We start from the raw sequence: 18,692 nt of genomic DNA, 5'->3' as shown, positions 1-18,692 counted from the left end.
GAAACAGAGGTAGCAGATCTCCAGCAGGAAACTGCTTGCAAGAGTCTTTTCACCACTGATAAGCACTGTGGAGTGTGGCCACTGCCTCGTGCAGTTACAACAGGTTCTGAGTAGCTTGTGACTCCAGTGCCTTTAACAGGAGAATTAGGGCTACTGGGAAGAATTGCTGTTGCCTTGCTGAGTTGTTTATCATAATTCTTCATGCATTTAGTCACACATAAATATTCCCATTTCTTACAGGGACTTGAATTACTGACCAGCATAATGCTGAATTCTAATGGTATCACAAGGGCTTAAGATGGTAACAGTGGAAAAGGCTGGGATCGAGATGGGTGTGTATTTTAGAATGCTCTTTTTCTTCTCTGAATATTCATGGCTTCAAGGATACTACACATGTATTTTCAGAAGATACCTTTCTACTTACAACTGAGCTGTTGGAAACCTGTACAAAATAAAAATCAAAAGCAAACTTCTGGGATGCTTTACCTGAAAAACAACATGTATTTCTGCATACGCAAATCAGGACTTGACTTTGGCTGCAGTTATTTTGGGTGCAAAGGCAGGACCTATCAATGTAGCTCTGTCAGTGCCAAGTTACAACTGCACTTCACTACAGAGATAAAAAAGGGAACAGAGTGAGAAGTAGTTCTCTGTTAATATGACAAGGTAACAGCACTTTGCTGGCAGGAAAGAAGATGTAAGGTTCAAAAAACAAAGGTGATGTAGCACAGCACCAACAGCTGCCGTGTTACGCATCTCCAGCTACTTTACTCCTACACTGGGAAACGTGTGTATGGAAGCCTCTCCCCAGCAGTCCAGCGTGCTGTATCAGAGCCATGCCATGCCCACAGAGGAGACAGCCAGCAGGGCTGGGTGCTGCTGCCCCAGCTCATACAGATTTTATTCCCCAGCTGTCTCCGCTGCAGCTGAGTGCTCTCCTGCGTGGGCAGTCTCTCCCAGTCTGGCTGGTTTACTGCAGGTCTCATGAGCCTGAGGCAGAGGCCACACCTCCAGGTGACCCTCAAGCCCGGACTGGAGTAGCTTCCATCACCAAGTAAGGTGATGGAACACCTTACAGAAAACTTCCCAGAGAGGCTGCAGAGGGTTCAGCCACACATTAATGGCCAAGGTCGTCCCCCTTCCCCAACTCCATCAACCCAAGGTATGGCACAAGGGATTCTGCCTTTCAGAGATCTCAGAAAGGCAGAAAAACCAAGGGAGAGTTGGGGAAATGTCAAAGCTGCCTTACTCTGGGATGAGTAACTGGCGGCAGTGCTGTGAAGGGCTTCAACAAACAGCTTGGTGTCTGTATCATCTGTGGCTCAGTGTGGCCTCCAGCCTGGCTCCAGCCTTCTCTTGCAAAGCTTCAGTGGTGTGAGAGTGGGTATGATGGATATTTCATCTCTGAAAGTATTCAAGGCGAGGCTGGACAGTGCTTGGAGCAACCTGGTCTAGTGGAAGGTGTCCCTGCCCATGGGAGGGGATGGACTGAGGTGAGCCTCAAGGTCTCTTCCAACCCAAACCAGTCTGTGAATCCATGACCAGAGGGTCTGCCCAACTCATGGTAACACACATGAGTGTCTCTGGAAGCAGCATGTCAATACTCGGCTGAGGCTGCTGTGTGTACGTTCAGCACATCATGAAACACTTACAGTTTGAAGCTGGAAACAAAGAGTGCAAGACAGCTTTCTGCTTAAAAATTTTTCCTTAATTTAGGAATTGCTTTAAGCCAACATTACCTCTGCTTCCTGAGCACACACAAGGCTACTGCCCTGGAAATAATCTGCATTAGCCTTACTGGAGTGACCACGTTGCCATAGTTACTGTTGGCTTCTCTATACCTCAAGCTTGAAGTGTTTATTATGATTAAATCTCATCCAGTCCCATTCTTCATTAAAAAATTCTGGGTTGAAAGTGTCACAGAGTGAATTATAATGTAATCCTTCCTTTTAAGAAGCTGTTTCAAGTAGAAATTCCACAAAATGTCTTAGACATTGATATTTATTAAAGATCATTAATTCATGATTGGATTATTTTTCTTCAGCCATCGCTGCTTCTTTATTCTTCATGATATCTGAGTAGCAGAAACCCCTGGCGCTGTTGGATCATTTCATGACTGGGATTTTTCTTTCACCACTATATTGTGGACCACTCTGAGAAAAGATGCTTAACACCCTCAGACACTCGGCTTTGACCTCAGAGGTGGCCTCACAGGTTTGAAGCAATTTGGCAAGAAAATCAAAATCTGTCTTACGGCACAGGTGGTTATCAGGAAACGCTGGTCCTTGTTCTCTGAATCCCTGTGGGTGTTGCAAGAAGTGACTGCCACTAGGATGAATCCTTTATAAAATGGCCTGTGCTTCTCTTCCCATGTTTAGTTTGGTTTGTTTTTTCTTTGTGAAGAGGGAGCTCAGAACTGTGAGGTCCCTCCAGAGTGTTCTTGGCTGTGAAGGAACACAACATCATTATCCCTGGACTTTTCTGGTCATTGTGTAAGTTGGCCTTTCCTTGTTTTGGGAGATGATACACCATCAGTGTATACCAATCTTTTCACACCCCAGTGGCACCCTCTCCAGAGACCTGATGTTCCTGGAGGATCATTCTTTGATACCTCTTGACTCTTCCTTGGTGTCGCCTTTCCAGCCCTGCTCCAAGTACAGCTAAGGGTGGTCACACACTGCATCCCAGCCCAGCCCCTTCCCAGATTCCCGGGCAGGGGATGCAGCCACGTTTGTGGTTCATCAAGTCCTGTGTAAGGAGTCCAGCAGTGTCATCCTTGGAGCCCACTAAGCCCACGGCCACAGGACTGCCACCAGGTTGGTGGGATGCTCCTTTTTCTTCCTCTTCCCTTCTGGAGTAGTTCTGCCTAAAACTGTGGGTTTATGTAGAGCAAGATTCAGCCCCAAACCCATGCTCTTGGTGCAGCAGACACACATTCGGCATGAACTGTGCGGGGGAGCAGTATGTTCATGAGGGAGGATTGTGAGGATTCCCCACAGTGGGCTTGGGTTTCGAGCCTTTTGTCTGACAGGTGATTTATTATGATTCAGTAAAGTGCCTGAGACATTCCCATTTTCTCCTTTCTTCAATTACAGTGTTCTACTATTTTCTTGTTTTCATGCCTGCACCTGAATGCCCTGGCATCAGCTCCCAGTCCTGATCAACATGCTCCTCTTGGAGGGCTGTTACCCAGCAGATTCTCAGGGCAGAATCCTTCTCAGCAAAAAACCTTGTCATGTTCCTGTTCTGTACAAATTTGTGTTATTTTTCTCTTTTCCTTTACCACAGCTGCTAGCAGCTTAATAGAGCTTTAATCTCTCTCCCATTTCCCCACGTCAGCTGTTATGTTGCCCACCACCAAAAATTCCTCACCCGCCCTAAGCAATATATTGGAAATAAGTTCATGTCCCAGCCACTTCCTTGCATGCAGCACTTTGACTCGTTCTTGTCTGCCATTTGCGCCTTCTATCCCCCTAACCAATAACGTGCTGTACTGCTGGCAGGCTCCATTGCCCCACCCCAATATTCTCAGCACTGTGAAACTGTCCAGACCAAGGCAAATTGTGTTTCAAAGATCAGATGACATTATCAGATGACATAAAATATTCAGGGTATCAGTGAGTGGCAGAACCCAAAACAGCAAGAGTGGCTGGTCAGCCTGCTGCCTGCCCTGCTGAGATTTCACACGACCTTGGGCACAGAGTGGGCACAGCTTCCTGGCTTCCCCATCCCAAATCAATGGCTTCCCCTCTCTCACTCTTTTCCTTTGTCTCAGTTCAGGAATTGTTGTTTGTCTCTCCAGACGCCCCAGCTCTCCTCAGCTGATGTGTCAACACTCCTTTGCTGATGTTTCCCTGCTCCTGCCCCACCATCCTTGCTGAGACCAGAGAAGAAGCTCCTGAGCCAATGTCCATCCTTCACCCTTCCAGCTCACCCCAGGATTGCTCATGGCCTCTTTTCCCACTTCTCTCGTCCTGCCTCTTTTGTGCTGGCTGCACCCTCCCCTGTCAAATTTTACATTCTTGTTCTGTCTCTGCACTTGGCTCCCTCTGTTCACCTGTGCTCGGTTGTTGGATAGAGGGTTTGCAGAGCAGTGCTGTTTTCCTGGGGTGTGCCCAGGCTGCCCTACTCCCCCTGGTTCTGCAGCTTCTGCAGCCATCGGCTCAGGACCCTGGCTGCTCCATAGGTCAGCACACCGGCACAAGGAGGATCCCACAGGGCAGGTCCACCAGATTGCTGGTGTGTGTCCCTGTCCCTTCAGGCCCTGCCAGCTGCCAGCCCTGCATGCTCATCCCCCAGAGGGGTTTGCCCCCTAAACCCTGTGAACTGGAGCAGCCTGTTGTCCTGCTTCCCCCATGCTGCACAACCCACCCTAAGGACTGGTACATGCTCTCTGGCTGCTCCTGCTCTGCCACAGAACACTGAGCTGTGCTCACAGCCACTGTCCCTGTGCCTTCCCCGTGGTCCCTGTCCTCTGCCTCTCCCTGTGCTCAGCGGGGGTCTAGCACAGTTTGTGCTTTCCCTGAAGCTCTGAGGACCTTGGTCCACCTGGAGTTGGAGTAACAATGCTCAGCCCTCATCTTGGGCTTCACATTCTGCAGTGGCTGCGCTTTCCTGGAAGAGCTCGCTTTTTCTCCCTCCTTCCCAGGCCCTTCCACAGCCACTGAGATGCAGAATGCTTCTCTGTGCTGCCTGCTTGCACTAGGTAAATTATTTGTGTAATGGGCTGGGGTTATTATTTAAAGTTGGCAGAGTAACTGTGAATCATCAAATCTCCCTGAATTCACTCCTCACAAGACACCCATAAAAGAACCCATTGTGTGGAGCAGTGATGGGAGCGTAGCCGGGGCCGGACAGAGGACCCACTCAGTGGATTGTGGATCCTGCCTGTCCGAGGGCTCGGATGTGCCATTGCATACGCTGCTGGCAAGTGTGTGAGGTTTCATGGACTGGCTCCCAACCGCTCAACTAGAACCCCTGATAAAGAGCCTTAAGCACTGATGTTGCTTCTGCTGGAACGAACACTTTCTCCTTTTTTCCTTCCTTTTAACAAGAAGTGACAATTCTGCTCCCGTGCACCCGCGCAGTCCCAGCGGCGACCGGATGGTGTCGGAGGGGCCGCTCCGGGAGGGGGGGATCGTGCGGGGAGAGCGGGGAGCAAAACGGGGCGATCTGCACGCAGCGGTACCGGAGGGTGCCGGAGCACGGCGGCGCTGCCCGGCCCGGGGAGCGCGGCCGAGCCGAGCGGAGCGCGGCGGGGCCGGGGCGGGGCCGGGGCGGGGAAGGGGCTCTGGGACGCCCCGCCCCGCGCGCAACCTGAGCGCGGGAGCGGCGCCAGGGCCCCGCCTCGGCCGGCGGCGGGAGCGGTTGCGTTCGGCTCGGCTCGGCTCGGCTCGGCTCGGCTCGGCTCGGCTCGGCTCTGCCCTGCCCCGCTCCCGGCGGCGCTGCGCTCCCCGCGGTGCGGGCGGTGCGCGGTGTCCCCGCGGCGCGCGGTGTCCCCGGCGCCGCCAATGACGGCGGCCGCTGGCGGCGGCGGGGCCGCGGCCGGGTGAGGCGGCGGCGGAGCGCGGCGGGCGGCGGTCCCGGCGGGGCCCGCGCCCTCCCGCACGATGTCAGCGCAGGGCAAGTTCAAGAAGGACAAAGAGATCATCGCCGACTACGAGGCGCAGGTCAAAGGTGCGGAGCGGGGACCCGTGCGGGGCGCGGCGGGGCCGCCTTTGTGTGCGGGGCGGGGCGGGGACGGGCCGGCTCCGGCCGCGGGGGCTGCGCCGCCGCCCCCCGCCCCTCCCGCGCTGCGGCACCGCCGGGCGCGGGAGCCGCGGCCCCACGGAGGCACCGGCGGGCGAGTCCCGGCCCTGCCCGCTGGGCGCTGCGGGCGCCGGTGCCGTCGCCGTGCGGGGACTCGGCGTGCGGGCGGCGGTGATGGGCAGGGATTGTTCAGCCCCCGAAGCGGAGGTGGCCGGGGCTATCCTCCGGGGGCAGCGCCCTGCGCCCACCCGGGAAGTGCCCGCCCGGGGCGCAGGGGAGCGGGACCGGTGGCTAAGGGAGCCCCGGGGCTGTGCGGTGTCGGGAGCGCTGCCCACGGCCTCCTGGTGGGGAGCGCATCGATCCTGCGGTCCTTATGTAAGGAACTTCGCCTTCGTGCTCCGGCCCCTCGCCTCCAGGCCCGCAGTCATTATTATGCAAGTGCCGGTACTGGTGCGGGGCGCGGAGCTGTGCGACAGACGCTGCGTTTCTGAGTGCTGGAGAGGAATAAAATTAGACGTTTTGTCTATTGAGACCACTGAGCATCGAATCCCAGGCTCCAAGTTAATTCTTGTTTCGGAGGAAAGTTGGTACCCTGTGACACATGGCAGCTCTGCAGCCCAGGGAAGGTCTGAGCAGGTTGGAGGCTGAAGGAAATGAGCCAGTGTAACCTTCGCTCTATTGCACACCCAGGGATTCTCGTGTTGGTAGCAAACTCTATTAATGGACGTTTTTGGATAACTTAATAAATCTGCTCCATATTGCAATAATTGCTAATTCTGTTAGCTGATGACAATTCCTTTTCCCACCTTCAGACGGAGGATACTCTCAGCTGCTTACTTCATGCCTTTTCCTTGCACTGCCTCCTTCAGTCCCCCCACTATTATATAAAACCAGCTCCACTCTCCCTTTGCTTGGTTGTTTCATATGGGTATGTGTTCACCACTTCATTATATTTAAGTCCAGGACATGGTTAATTAAAAGTGTAAACCAGCTTTTCTGCGGAGTAACTTGTGCTTGTGCAAACTCCAGAGCTTCCATTTTTCTCCAGATCCTGGCTCAGCTGGGTGATGGCTGGTCTGCACAGACTCCGCTTGGAAAAGTCTCTGCCTAACTGCGGCAGCATGATGCCAGAGGGAGGGATTCTGGGGAAGGGGCTGGCTGTTGGTTTCGTGCCATTGTTTACTTTCTTGCATTTCAGTCTTTTGTAGTTGGCCTCGAAGAGTGATGGAACAGTCACAACACACCCTGCTCTGTGCCAATTACCTTTCTGCTTGTGTGTAATTTGGGCAAATTGATGTTATTGCACCCTGCAGTTAAGCAGATGAAATACTCTTTTAGCCTGTGGTATTGTTCGTTTTATGGGAGGGGATTTGCATTTGTTCCCAGAGACTGTCCCATGGTTTCATGTTATTCTCAAAGATGTCCTGGGCCGGGTGATTCCTGCTTCTTGGGTGCTCGGGTTGCAGAGGGGTCACTGGGGGCAGGACTGGTTCTGAGCTCTTCCAAAAACTTTGCTGTGGATGTCTCCAGTGTTTTTTCTGATTGTTGTTTGTAACTGGAGTACTCATGTGCCATGATCATTCTTGGCCCGGCTTCTGTAGCCTCATGGTTTCCATATGTGAGGCAGTTAATGTTAGAGTGTGTGTGAGGGTGTTACATTACACCACAGTGATCACGTTTTGGGCGGCTGTAATGCAGACAGTTTGCTGATGGGCCAGTAATAATTTCCTTGATACTGTTCTGTGCATAATTACACCTCCAGGAATGTCTGATTCCTCATATAGGGTACTTGGTCTGTGTTTTCACCTGAATAAAGGCTGATTTTTGTGTTGACAGGGTGTGACTGTGCCTGTAGCTGGGGAGAGGTGGGCAGAGTCAGACCCCAGCACCTGTGTGTGCTGCCTGCCCGCTGCCTTTGAGGAGGTGGCAGCTCCATCCCTGGGCACATCGGGTCTGTTACACAATGAGGGTGGCCTTGGGATGACTGTGGTGAGGTGCAGGGGCTCCAGTGCTCACAGCTGTGACCTGATAGCCATCACTCGCTCTCTGTGGCGACCAGGGTGGGTCTGATCTTCCCACCTTGCTGAACTGTTGGAGGAGGATAACCGTCTGTCTCTGGAGGGATTGGTGCAGAGCAGGGTTAGGGTTAGCCTGTACTTCCTTCACTAAATAGGAGCAGTGTAAACAAACGTGGCTGAGCAGGCAGGACAGCAGTTGGTCATCGCATTTGTAGGGGCCCAAGGAGTGCTGGGGGCTGAGGATGCACTGCAGAAGGAGCAGAGCTTTTCTGTGCTCAGTTGTGTGTTGAGTGTGCCAGCCCAACATGGGCCAGGGTTTGTGATCATCTAAACCTTCTCTGAGGCTGTGACAGTGACCATGAGCACCCACCTCCACTTATGCTCCCTTTGTGCAGAGTCTGGCCTCTCCTGGCTTGACTGAAGGAGTGAATGTAGGCTACCTCATTATCCCAGATATCCTGTTTATTTTCTTCAAGGATTGAGTCATTACGCTATTCATATCTAATCTCTTGCTACCCTGGTGAAGACAGATGCCCAAACCTCCAGAGAGAGACTAAAATGGAAGAGAAATAGGGATAAAGAAGAGGGGAAGTGGTGGCAACGGGGACCGACAGCCGAAGGGTTGGTATGGAAATGCTTAAATATGAAGATGATAATAGATGAAAATTTGAAGAAGTGATGCTGTGTTATGGAGGATGGGTCTAGAATCTGAACATGGCACAGTGCTCATCCCCATTGCATGGACAGGAAAATGGAAGGGAGAAAGGTGGAAAACCCTGCATGTGAGCTCCAGGGCATATATCAGCATGGATGGAAGGGAAGTAACTCCAGCAAAGCTGCATTGGAAATGCATTTGGAGACGATGTCAGAGAGGGTTGGAAGTGGGCAGGATGCTGCTGTTGTGAGGTGTCAGCCAGCGCTGGGTGAGGCAATGGTGTTCCAGCAGTGCCTCAGGTGCATGAAGCCTCTGGACTAGAGGAGCTGACAAGACACCTGGAATGACACCGAGGGGGAAAAAGTTACTTAGACTGATTACAGGAAAGTTTTGCTGGAGCCTCTAGCTCCGGCTGTTGGGAAGTAGAGCAAAGGCTGGGGTGGTTTGGGGATGGCTTGTCAGTAGCTGCAGTGTGGGAGCCAAGCCCTGCCCGACCTGCTGTGTTCGGGTGCTGCAGCCTCGGGTACAGCAATCAAGGAGCCCACGCGCTGTGTGGGGAGTGAGATTGGAAGGAGGAGGGTTGAACTGGGGAATTATCTTCATGCACAGGGTGATTTATTGGCCATGATGGCTCTGTGTCTTCCCTCCTTCCCTGGAGAACCGTGTCTGCTCCTCTCATGGTGGGAAGGAGTTGTCCTGAAAATGCATGGAAAAGATAGCGGGGGTGTGTGAGGTGCATGCGGGTCTGTGAGTGCCCTGCTGCATGCACAGTCTGTTCCTGGGTGTCTCAGAGAGGGCTGGGGGCTGATGGCTGGTCAGGGGCTGACAGTGCTACACGGTGCATGAGGCTCTGGGTTGGAGCCACTCTGCTTTTGGGAGTGGGAGTATGTGATGGCTGCTGCCCGCGGCTGCTGCAGGTGCTGTTCTTGCAGCCCTGCACAGTGTTTGCTGTCTGCCCGTGCATGGAGACCTCTCTCTCACCTCTCCTGCACACACGCAGCGCTGGCAGGCTCCTTCCCATGGTGCAGTATCTCCTGTCAGTTGTCCATGGTCTGTCCTTCTCTTCTGCTGCTGCTTTGCACCCTCCAGCTGTTGGGACAGGAGAGAGCTGGCCCGAGTGCTGGCAGGAGATGCTTGCTGGATGGTACCAGAAAGAAAATATTTAAGAATACTTCCAGGAGGCAGGTTTTCTTATTTGCCTTAGCCTTGCAGACAGGAGTGGTGGTGTTAAAAATAAACACCAATGGAGATATGGCTGCAGATTTACAACTGCCACATGACAGCTGCCTGCGGAATACAGAACACAGCAGATCCTTGGATGCACAATTTAAAGCGCGTGTTTTCAGACGTACAGTTTTAATTGGTCTATCTGGGCAGAAATCTAAATAAATGTCTCTCCCTCATTATGGTTACATGCCTGATTTGTGGCTTTAATGCAGAAAAATGAACCAGTTATGCAGATGCAACTGCCTATGGTCCAGCATTGGAAATCTTGCAGAAAATTGGGCTTTGTGTTGATTGGCTGTTAAATTTTATATTGCTTCCCGCAGTTTTGCCTTAACCCTGGCAAAGCACAGGTCCCTGTGTGATCCCTGCTGTTGGCAGGGAGACTGCTGTAAGGCAGTAGCATCTTGTGTCGTGTGACTGGCAGGTGACATGATCCTTTGTGATCCTGGAGGTGGGGCTCTCCAAATGGTGCATCTGGCTGCATAGTGGCAAAGGGATGATTCCTTGACTTCTGGGACTTTTGGTTGCTGTGTAAATTGATACTAAAACTAGAGTTTTGATGGATTTAGCACATAAAACCACTAAAAACGTTTGCAGACTTGGGGCCAAAGAAAACCAATGTGTTCTTTCCCATTTTCATAAAGTTTAGGTTAATTTATCATTGCCCATTAGCTTCCTTTGACTTCTTCTACTGCAGTAGCCGCATCCCTTCTTTTGTATCTGTTCTCTTTTCTTAGCTCTTCTTATCTTTTGACTTTGCTCAGAAAATGTTGGGAAAACTCCCATGCCAGATAATTTTCTAGGATGCTGGTTTGCGCAGGGGAGAAGCTTTGCGTCCCAACGAAGAGGGGCATCAAGGCTTGAAATTGACAGCTCATTCAATGAAATAGTTCTGTGCAAGAGAGAAAGTTGCACCCCTTTGTGGGGGCTGGTGGGAAACTTCTAAGTGTTAATTGCAGAAACAGATAGAAAATGTCTGTTGGCTTAATTGTGCTTAACAAAATGTGGGGAAGTGTGACCCAAGGGCACCCAGCATGCCTGGCATAGCTCAGCTGGCTTTGGTGGAGCTGTCTGCAGCTGATCAGATCCTGATGAATCTGATCTAGTTTCTGCTGTGAGACTTTGGGAGAACTGCTCCGCGCTGCTGCTGGTTGTTACCATCCTCTTCCCTGCTGTGTTTCCTCCGTGGCTCTGAGCGTGGCCCTGGCAACTGGGTTTTACAGAGCCCTCTGTGTGTAGGCACTGGGCAGGCCATGTGCAGGGATAGCAGGGAGTTTAGATATGATTCCTAATAAAGATTAATTGTCAGTCTCTAATGGAAAGAAATTGAATTTATCAGAGCTATTCCTGCAAAGTTCAAGTCCTGAGCACTTTGGCAGAGGCTGGGATGGTTCAGCTGAGTCAGCAGCTCCTGTGTGCAACTGACCCCCACCAGCTCTGTGCAGCTGCTGGTGGGATGGTCCATCCATCCTCAGCAGCTCCTCCTGCTTGTCTGCATGACCAGAGGTCGGAACTGCTGAGCAGTATGTCCAGGGTCATGGCTTGTCCCAGGGCAGAGATCCGGTGGCAGGAGCTGGGGTCCTGCCATGCTGTGAGGTGATTTAGATACAAAAGAAGGGTATTTTGGTCCTGCAAGCCTGGCTGAGTTCTTTCCTGAGAGCTGGCAGGTGCCTGGGTGTGCAGCTGGCATTATTTGTCAGTCTACCTCTCCACCTGATAACAATAAAACCCTCTTACAACACTTATTCAAGGCCTGTAGCTAGTCCTGGTTCCAGGTGAAGAGTTTTAAGGGCCATCAGAGTGCAGCACCAAATGCGCTTCAGGTGCTTAGTAGATATTTATAAGCCTCTGTAAGGTGTAATATTGTCAGTTTTGTGTGCGGTTTCAGCCCCTGTGAGGAGCAGGATTTACTCTCCCTTTTGCTGGCCTGTGGAAGATGGTGGGGAGCCCTCCCCTTTGAGCTCTCAGATTTTCTCCTGCCTGGGTTTGGCTTGGTTTCAAGTTGCTGTTTGTCAAGCTACCATGCACAGCAGCAGTCACCTCCTGAAATGCTTTTAGTGACTTGGGGAGGTACCCGTGCTCCTGCTGGGTGATGGGACAGGTCACACACGTAACGCCTGGCTCGGGCTCAGGGCTGCAGAGGGTTCAGCGGCGTGTGCAGGCGTGTTCCTCGTGCCACTCTCCAGCAAAGCTGGCACAAAGTAATCTCCGCTTTCTTACAACCTGGGTGGCTCTTTAGTCCTGACTGTTGGTTTAATCCCAGGAGGCTTTTGCTGAGCTGCCAGCAAACCCTTCTCCTGAAAAGGTGAGTGTTCCGTAGTAATAACTAATGTGCTGTGTGTGCCCCACCCGTGTGTGTTACTGGCATGTGCCATAGCAGTGACTGAGGACAGGCAGATGGGTGAACAGTGTGATCCTGTGTGGTGATGGGGCGTACCTGTCACTGCTGACCTCCGGAGAGCTGCCAGCCCTTGCCCCGGGCTTCTGCTCTGGGCCTGTGGTTACTGGATGCACTTTACGCTGTTCACGTCTTCAAGAGCCTGATTTGTAAACTTTTCCCTGACAAACTGGCCTGAGATAACTTATTTTAGACTCCCTTTTCTCTCTGAAAGGCAGTTGCAGTGGTTTGGGCAGAGGCAGCCACTGAACAGTGTATTGCAACATGCAATTTTAAGAGAGGAAGTAGAGTATCAAAATAAAATTACTGAGGGAGTTCATGTGGCTGTGGTGTGTTCCCTGCACTGGACTCAGTTGGTGTGATGGGGCTGTGTGTTCCTTACTGCCAGGGTGCTGTGGCAGTGTTTAATGTCTGTGATTTTCCAGCAGCGTGACTTTAGAGTTCACATGAGAAATAGCCCCATCACAGTGCAGCAGCCAGGGCTGCCAGGCCAGGGACATACAGCCCTGCTGTTTATCCCAGGGTTGTGCTATTTCTCGCAGGGTTGTTGGTGCTCAGCAGTGAGGAGACAGCTGGTAGCATGGTCATGGTAGGGAGGGAGAGGTTTTAAATCTTCCTCCTTAATTTAAATATTCTCCTCTGTCTTACCAACAAAGATATGTAAAAAAGGTGCGGTGACATAATTCCAGTGTGGAAGTTGGTGCTTCCCAGCCTCTTGTGGAGGTGGGTCCCCAAATTCAGCTCTGCAGGCACAGAGTTACCAGAGGGGAGCAGCAGCAGTGCCTCTAGGCTGGTGTTCATGTGGCTGTGGAGTGGTGTGTCTGTCTGTGTGTACTAGAGTGGGTTCCCCAGTATGGGAACCTCTGGCCTAGGAGGGACTGGGGGACCAGGGAGACTGGGAGAAAGCTGCTGCTATCAGAGTCTCTTGCTTCCATGTCTTGTGCTGTTGAGCTGCCTTAAACAATCTGCTTCCCAGAAGTGTTTTTATAGCTTTCCAAATGTCCTTTCCTGGCTATGAAGCTCTGCTGATGTTCAAGGAGATTCTTGTTGTGGTGCAGGTAATAGTCTGGAAACTGCAAATTTTGGGAAAATTACACAGCCACACTGTGTCCAGCAGCTTCTGAGAAGAATTTGCATTAGTATTGGTCGGTCTTCTTGCCTTTGAAGTTGGTTTTGAAGAGGGGAAAAATACCTCTGACTTTTTCACCTCAGCCTTTGGGAGGAACACTTGTGTCTGTGGCAAGAGATGGCAGTCAGTGGAATGTGTCTGGCTTCCCAAAGTAGCTCTGGAAAACATTACTCCATCTTGTAGCAATGGCAGGTGTGCAGGACAGCTGAGGAACTTGCTGCTAGAAGAACTGTGGAGTTAAATGGTCTCAGTGTCTGTATTAGCTGGGAGATGAGAGGAGGTTGCTCCTGTGTTGAGCATCTCTGATGCCCTGCCTCAGGCAGAGGAGAGGGAGTGTCTCTCTTCGGGATTCTGTTCATCCTGCTGCTTCTTGGAATGCTCAGGGCAGCACTCCAGGGCAGGGATTTTATCCACGTGGCTTATGCTTTAGTTATTAAGGGAGACAGCAAAGTGAGCTGTAGTGGTGGGGTTTTACTCGGGCTTGTATTTTAAGAGTAAATATTTAAGAAGTGAGGAGGATACAGACGTGTAAATGACCAGAGTTCAGGAGATGGAGGACTGACTTTAATGATTCCCATTAAGGGAAAAGGGAATCTGGTTTTCCATGGCTTTTCTTCATCTGTTGGTCCAACTTTGTGGAACAGTGTTGCACACAGCAGGACTGCAGTATAAGGCCCTGTCGTGGACTTGCTTCCCCCTTCACCGTGACAGAGCCCCAAAGACCCGTTTTCTTCTTGCTGCTGTAGTGTTGCTGCTTTGTTTGTTTGTTTGTTTGAAGAGTGGTTTGAGGTCTTGCTGCTTGTTTGTTTGAAGAGTTGGTTTTGGTCTCCAGGTGCTTCTGTGGCATGGTGAGAGCCTGAGGGGATGTTGTACGTTTGGAACTTTAAGAGGAGATGACCTCAAGAACAGATTTCTAAGCTCAAGATCATCAGTTTAATAATTTTTAGTTGCTGGCCTCATGTGTGTGCAAAGTTTTTCTCTCTGTCAAATGCACTGATAAATCAGTAGTTGCTTCATGGGAATAACGTGGGTATTGGTAAGGATTGAAAATGTTTCCCCTGACCAAGGTGCCGGAATTCTGCTCTGCTGTATGGTGAATGCTTTCCAGAAACTTTCTGTGTGTGTAACCTTATGGCCTGCCAGCAGCTGGGATCCGAGGAAGCTCACACAGTGAGTGCTTTGGAACATCACTATCAGTGTAAAAGCTCTGGCTCTTAGCCTGGCTACAATAGGTAGCACTGGCTGTCTGGTCCTAGTGACCTGATGGCTCTAAGTGGACTGGGTTTAGTAAGAAGTCTGTCTTTAAATCTCCACTCCCTTTTTTTTTTACTTCAGGGAAGTTTGACTCTCATGGCACTTTAATCATTGAGATTATGGGACTCATGGAAGAGTAAGGACAAGAGATCAGACTGGTGGTGTGGCAGCCTAAAGCTTTTGTGTTGGCAAACACTTCAGAGACAATTGAAGATTTTTGGGAAAAGCCTAAATGACGTTTAATTCAAGACAGCTTGTTAGTGTTGGAAATTTTAAAGATACAGACTTGTATCTGAGCTGGAGAGAGCGAAATCCTGCTGCCATTTTGCAGTGTTGGCAGTGTTAGCAGGACTGAAGCTGCAGGAGAGCTTGAAGATGGGAGCTGCATTGCCAGAGAGCGATGGCCAGGAGGGAAAGCCATGTGCAGACAAGTCCAGTTTGGGAATGTTGCCCTGGTGTGGAATGCAGTGTGGGTCAGTGGGCTGTGGCTTAGGACAAGATGGGAATGGTGTGAAAAATGCCGTGTTTAGCCGCTCCGTTAGTGCGGGAGGAAACACTGCCGGCAAGATTATCCTGCCAACAGCAGAGAGTATATTTAGCTTTTTCTTAAAATCCCCATCTACTGCTCCTGCGTGCCCTCAAAAGCTGATTAGTCACTCCAGACTGATGCTGGTGCAGAGCGGGTGACCTGTGGTCACTGTGGAGTGGGGTCTCTGGACCTTGTAAGCCAGATGGGGATGTCTGTTCAGTGACATCTCTGGAAGGATGCTGTGCACCACTGACCAGCAGTGACTTCCACTGGAAGAAGATAGGCCCCCAGCTGACAAAGATGTATTGGGCCTTCTAAGAAGATGTTATGGTAGGCACCTGTTCTTACTCCTCTGTTATTTAGGAGAGTGTGCTGATTCCTCTGGAAGGACAGTGTGCCCTAAATGACCCTTAAGTGGTGCGGAAGTCCTGCTCTGGCCAAAAGAGAGAGAGTTTAATTTGAAAATATGTTCAGTGGCTGTCAACCATGTCACTGTGGGTTTAAGCAAGTCCTCTTGAATAGGTGGGATGTCTCCCATGAACTGTGGCCTGTGGTGCTTCATGCCCTTGGGATCATGTGTCGAAATCCGTGTTCACGTGAGGGACCGTGCAGTGCATGTTGCAGCATTAGGAAAGAGTTATGGTGATCCTTCGCCTTCCTCTTCATCCTGCAGTGGCTGAAACCTGTTCACACCCACCCATCCAGCAGGACCAGTCAGGGGAAACTCTTCCTTTGGGATGTCCCTTCCTGTAGGTAAAAATTCTTGTTGGTTGTCACATGGAGGACCTCAGCAGTAAGGTGTGTGCCACTGAGTGCTTCCCGCTCACCCCCGCTCAGTGCAGTCATGCTCTACCAGTGCAGGCTGGAGAAGTGAGGTGTTTGTTTTGCTGTGTTGCCTAATGGCTATTTCTCTTCCAAAGTGGGCATGTTTTCCAAAGGGCTGAGTACTTTTACTGTCAGTATTATATACAGTGAAGCATGCTGAGGCCAGCACAAGTGAGTATCGTGCTTCAGGGTGGAATGTGATTGCTGGAGAGATCAGAAAACAAATTTCCCTGTGCAGAGTACACAGTTGGCTGGATATGTTTCACCTGCAGCATTGAAGCAATGCCCTGAGAGGCCACTGGATTAAGTTACACTGGCATGTCTGTAAATACTTGTGTAATAGCTTCAAAACAGTTAAGAGTATTAATGGCTGTATTTTCCCAGCACTTCCAAGAGGCAGGTGGGATGAGGTAGCAGCATGGGGACTTGGGTGGGGGGCAGTCCTTAGGAGCAGGAGCAGCAGTGGGGTCCCTGCCTCTGCCCCTGTGTGGGGGCCGTGCAGTGGCCGTGTGTCCTCCCCCAGCGGTGTGAGCCCCCATGGACCCTGTGCTGGGCTGAGCTGCGGGGACTGGTCACCATGGTCTGGCTGCCCTGTCGGTCTCCCAGCTCAGCTTCCTGTGCAGGGGGGGCAGTTGGCTCCTGGGGCAGGACAAAGTGTTCTCTGTCTGTGGGGCACAAATGGATGGATCTTCCCCAGCACAGTGTATAACTTCACGTGATGGAGATGTACTGCAGCTCCAGGAGAGAGCAGGCTGCACCAAGCTTGCAGCCATCGTGGATGGGGAAATGCTGGTTTCTGAGGTGTTGTACAGAAATCCTGATAGCCTGGGAGAGCTTGCCTCACTCTGGGAACAAAACCATTTGTTGTGTTACCCCTTGGGGAATGTGAACTGTGTCTCTGGATGGGGCTGGGCATCAGGCAGGGAGAGATGGAGAAGCCGGACGCATTGTAGAGGTCATTCTGTAGCAGATGGCTGGTGAGCGCCCTGTGAGGGTGTGAGGCCTTCGTGCATTCTGTGCTGCACCCAGTGCAAGGGCGGCATCCTGGTCAGAGCTCTTGGAATTGGGTTTTACAGTCATAGACAGAAACTCTTGTATTCTGCCAGCTTTTCCTTTAATCGTTCTTGATTTTACTTTCCATTAAATAAATCAAATGTTTTGTAGGGAATTTCCTATTGCCCTGTTCTTTATTACCGCTAAAGTGAATGGAACTTCTACTCTGGTAATAAATGAACCTGGAAATCAGGATCTCCGCTGTAATTGGATTTTTCAAATAGTTCAGGAAGAGCCCGAGGAAGTGTGGCAAAAAAGAGTTTTAATTTGGAATAGATCAAGTAACCTGGGAATCAGACTCTCAGCAGGTTCTTTCAAAGCATTTTTTGTTTCTTTTAACATCCTTGCTGGATCGTGTTCTGAGTGACTCACAGCTTTAAAAGCGTTTTTTCCTGCATGTTTTTTCCTGCTTGTGTGCTCTTGACCTACTCTTGCTAAAATTCCTGAAGAAATACTAAGTAAACATATTGTAAGTGAAAATGTCATATTATAAACCCCTGAAAGTGAAACCATTACAAAGAGTACTCATGTAGTCATTGTTCTTCAGGATGGCAGTGTGAGATGTGAGACTGTTGAAATAACAACAATCTGTTCCATGGCAGAGGTCAGCTCCAAAGTAAGGGAGAGTGGGAAGAAGAGGAAAAAAGAAATGCACACTCTTTTCCTCTCCTCCTGATCACACAGTGTGTACTCGTGCATCCCTGGGACTGTGTTGTTGATGTAGCTGCCTACTGCTTTTAAATGCCTGCCCAGGGCGGTGGGGAGACATCTGTGTTGCATGGGAGAAGAGCCTGGAGCAGATGGTGTACCTTTCTTAAGGCTCTGGATGGAAGGAAGTAATTTTGCAGGTCACAAAGCCAGAGAATAACTTCAGAATTAAATTTTCATTGGGAATTCAGTGGTGACTGGTCATGGGAATAGTCACAGGTTGTGTCCCTAGGATTTCCCTGACTGTGTGTGAGAGCTGGGTGCAAACCCCAGCTACCCCGCTGGTTTCTGGCACATGGAGTCTTGTCGGTGTGCCAAGAATTTACATGGAGGCTGGTCACGTTGTCACTGAGTTTGCTGCAGTGTCCTTGTCTGTGGTGTACATCACAATGACAATGAAAAAGACATTTATGGTCACCAAGCTAACTACTGAGCCTGCAGAAATTCATGGTGGCAGTATAGTATGCCTTTGGAAGAAAGAAAAAACCTTCAGCATCCTCTTCTTTCACTTTTCTGGGGTCTTCACCAGGCTGAACGTGTCCAGAGTTTGTTGGGAAGAACTCCTTGTCCCCAGTCTTTGTGTGAAGAGTCTCAAGTTTCCCAGTAGCTTAACTGCTCTTCGTCAGCCTGCATCCAAATGACTTGCCAGGGCAGAAGGACAGCTGGTCTCTGCAGGCTCTGAATTGCCAAGGTGTTAGCTGTGGCTCCAGTTGCAGCTTCAGTGGGCACCCGACATCCTCAACTTCTGGAATCGCCCTGACAGAGCTGCTGAGCTTTCCCGTTCTCCTGCATTGCTAGGCCCATCCCAGGATGAGGCTGTCTGTGTGTCTTCCATGGCACTGCCACTGCTCCCCTTTGCTGTTGTCCCTAAGTGCTGCCTGCTCGCCATTGCACTGTGGGGCTCTGTGCTCTTTAATTGTTGTTTGTTGTCGTGGGAATTGCTTGTTCTAAAACCAATTACAACCTGACAAAACTGATTTGCCTTATTTACAAATACATCCATCTGGTCGTGGATTGCCTGATAGCGCTGCCAGAACAATGTGAGGCCTTGATTGCTGCTGCTGAGTTACCAAAGGGTTCCTGTGCCGGCATCGCCTGGAGCCGCGCAGTGCTTTGCTGCATGGGTGTTCTTTGTAGGACAGAGGGAA

General features: G+C 50.8%; 1 protein-coding gene across 1 annotated transcript in view; it reads left to right on the top strand.

Moving 5' to 3' along the window:
* Nucleotides 1-5,559: 5,559 nt before the first annotated feature.
* The window catches only part of SRGAP3 (SLIT-ROBO Rho GTPase activating protein 3), an 85,057-nt gene continuing 71,924 nt past the window's right edge, over nucleotides 5,560-18,692 (top strand). The window contains exon 1 of the mRNA XM_082288970.1: nucleotides 5,560-5,676. Within this exon, the coding sequence (XP_082145096.1) occupies nucleotides 5,610-5,676 (67 nt within the window). The 5' untranslated portion in view covers nucleotides 5,560-5,609. The remainder of the gene's footprint in view (nucleotides 5,677-18,692) is intronic.

This window comes from Coloeus monedula (assembly GCF_965178545.1).
Source record: "Coloeus monedula genome assembly, chromosome: 11".
Classification (NCBI taxonomy): Eukaryota; Metazoa; Chordata; class Aves; order Passeriformes; family Corvidae; genus Coloeus; species Coloeus monedula.
The sequence above is the reverse complement of the archived record's forward strand: the minus strand, read 5'-3'. Positions and strand labels throughout refer to the sequence as shown.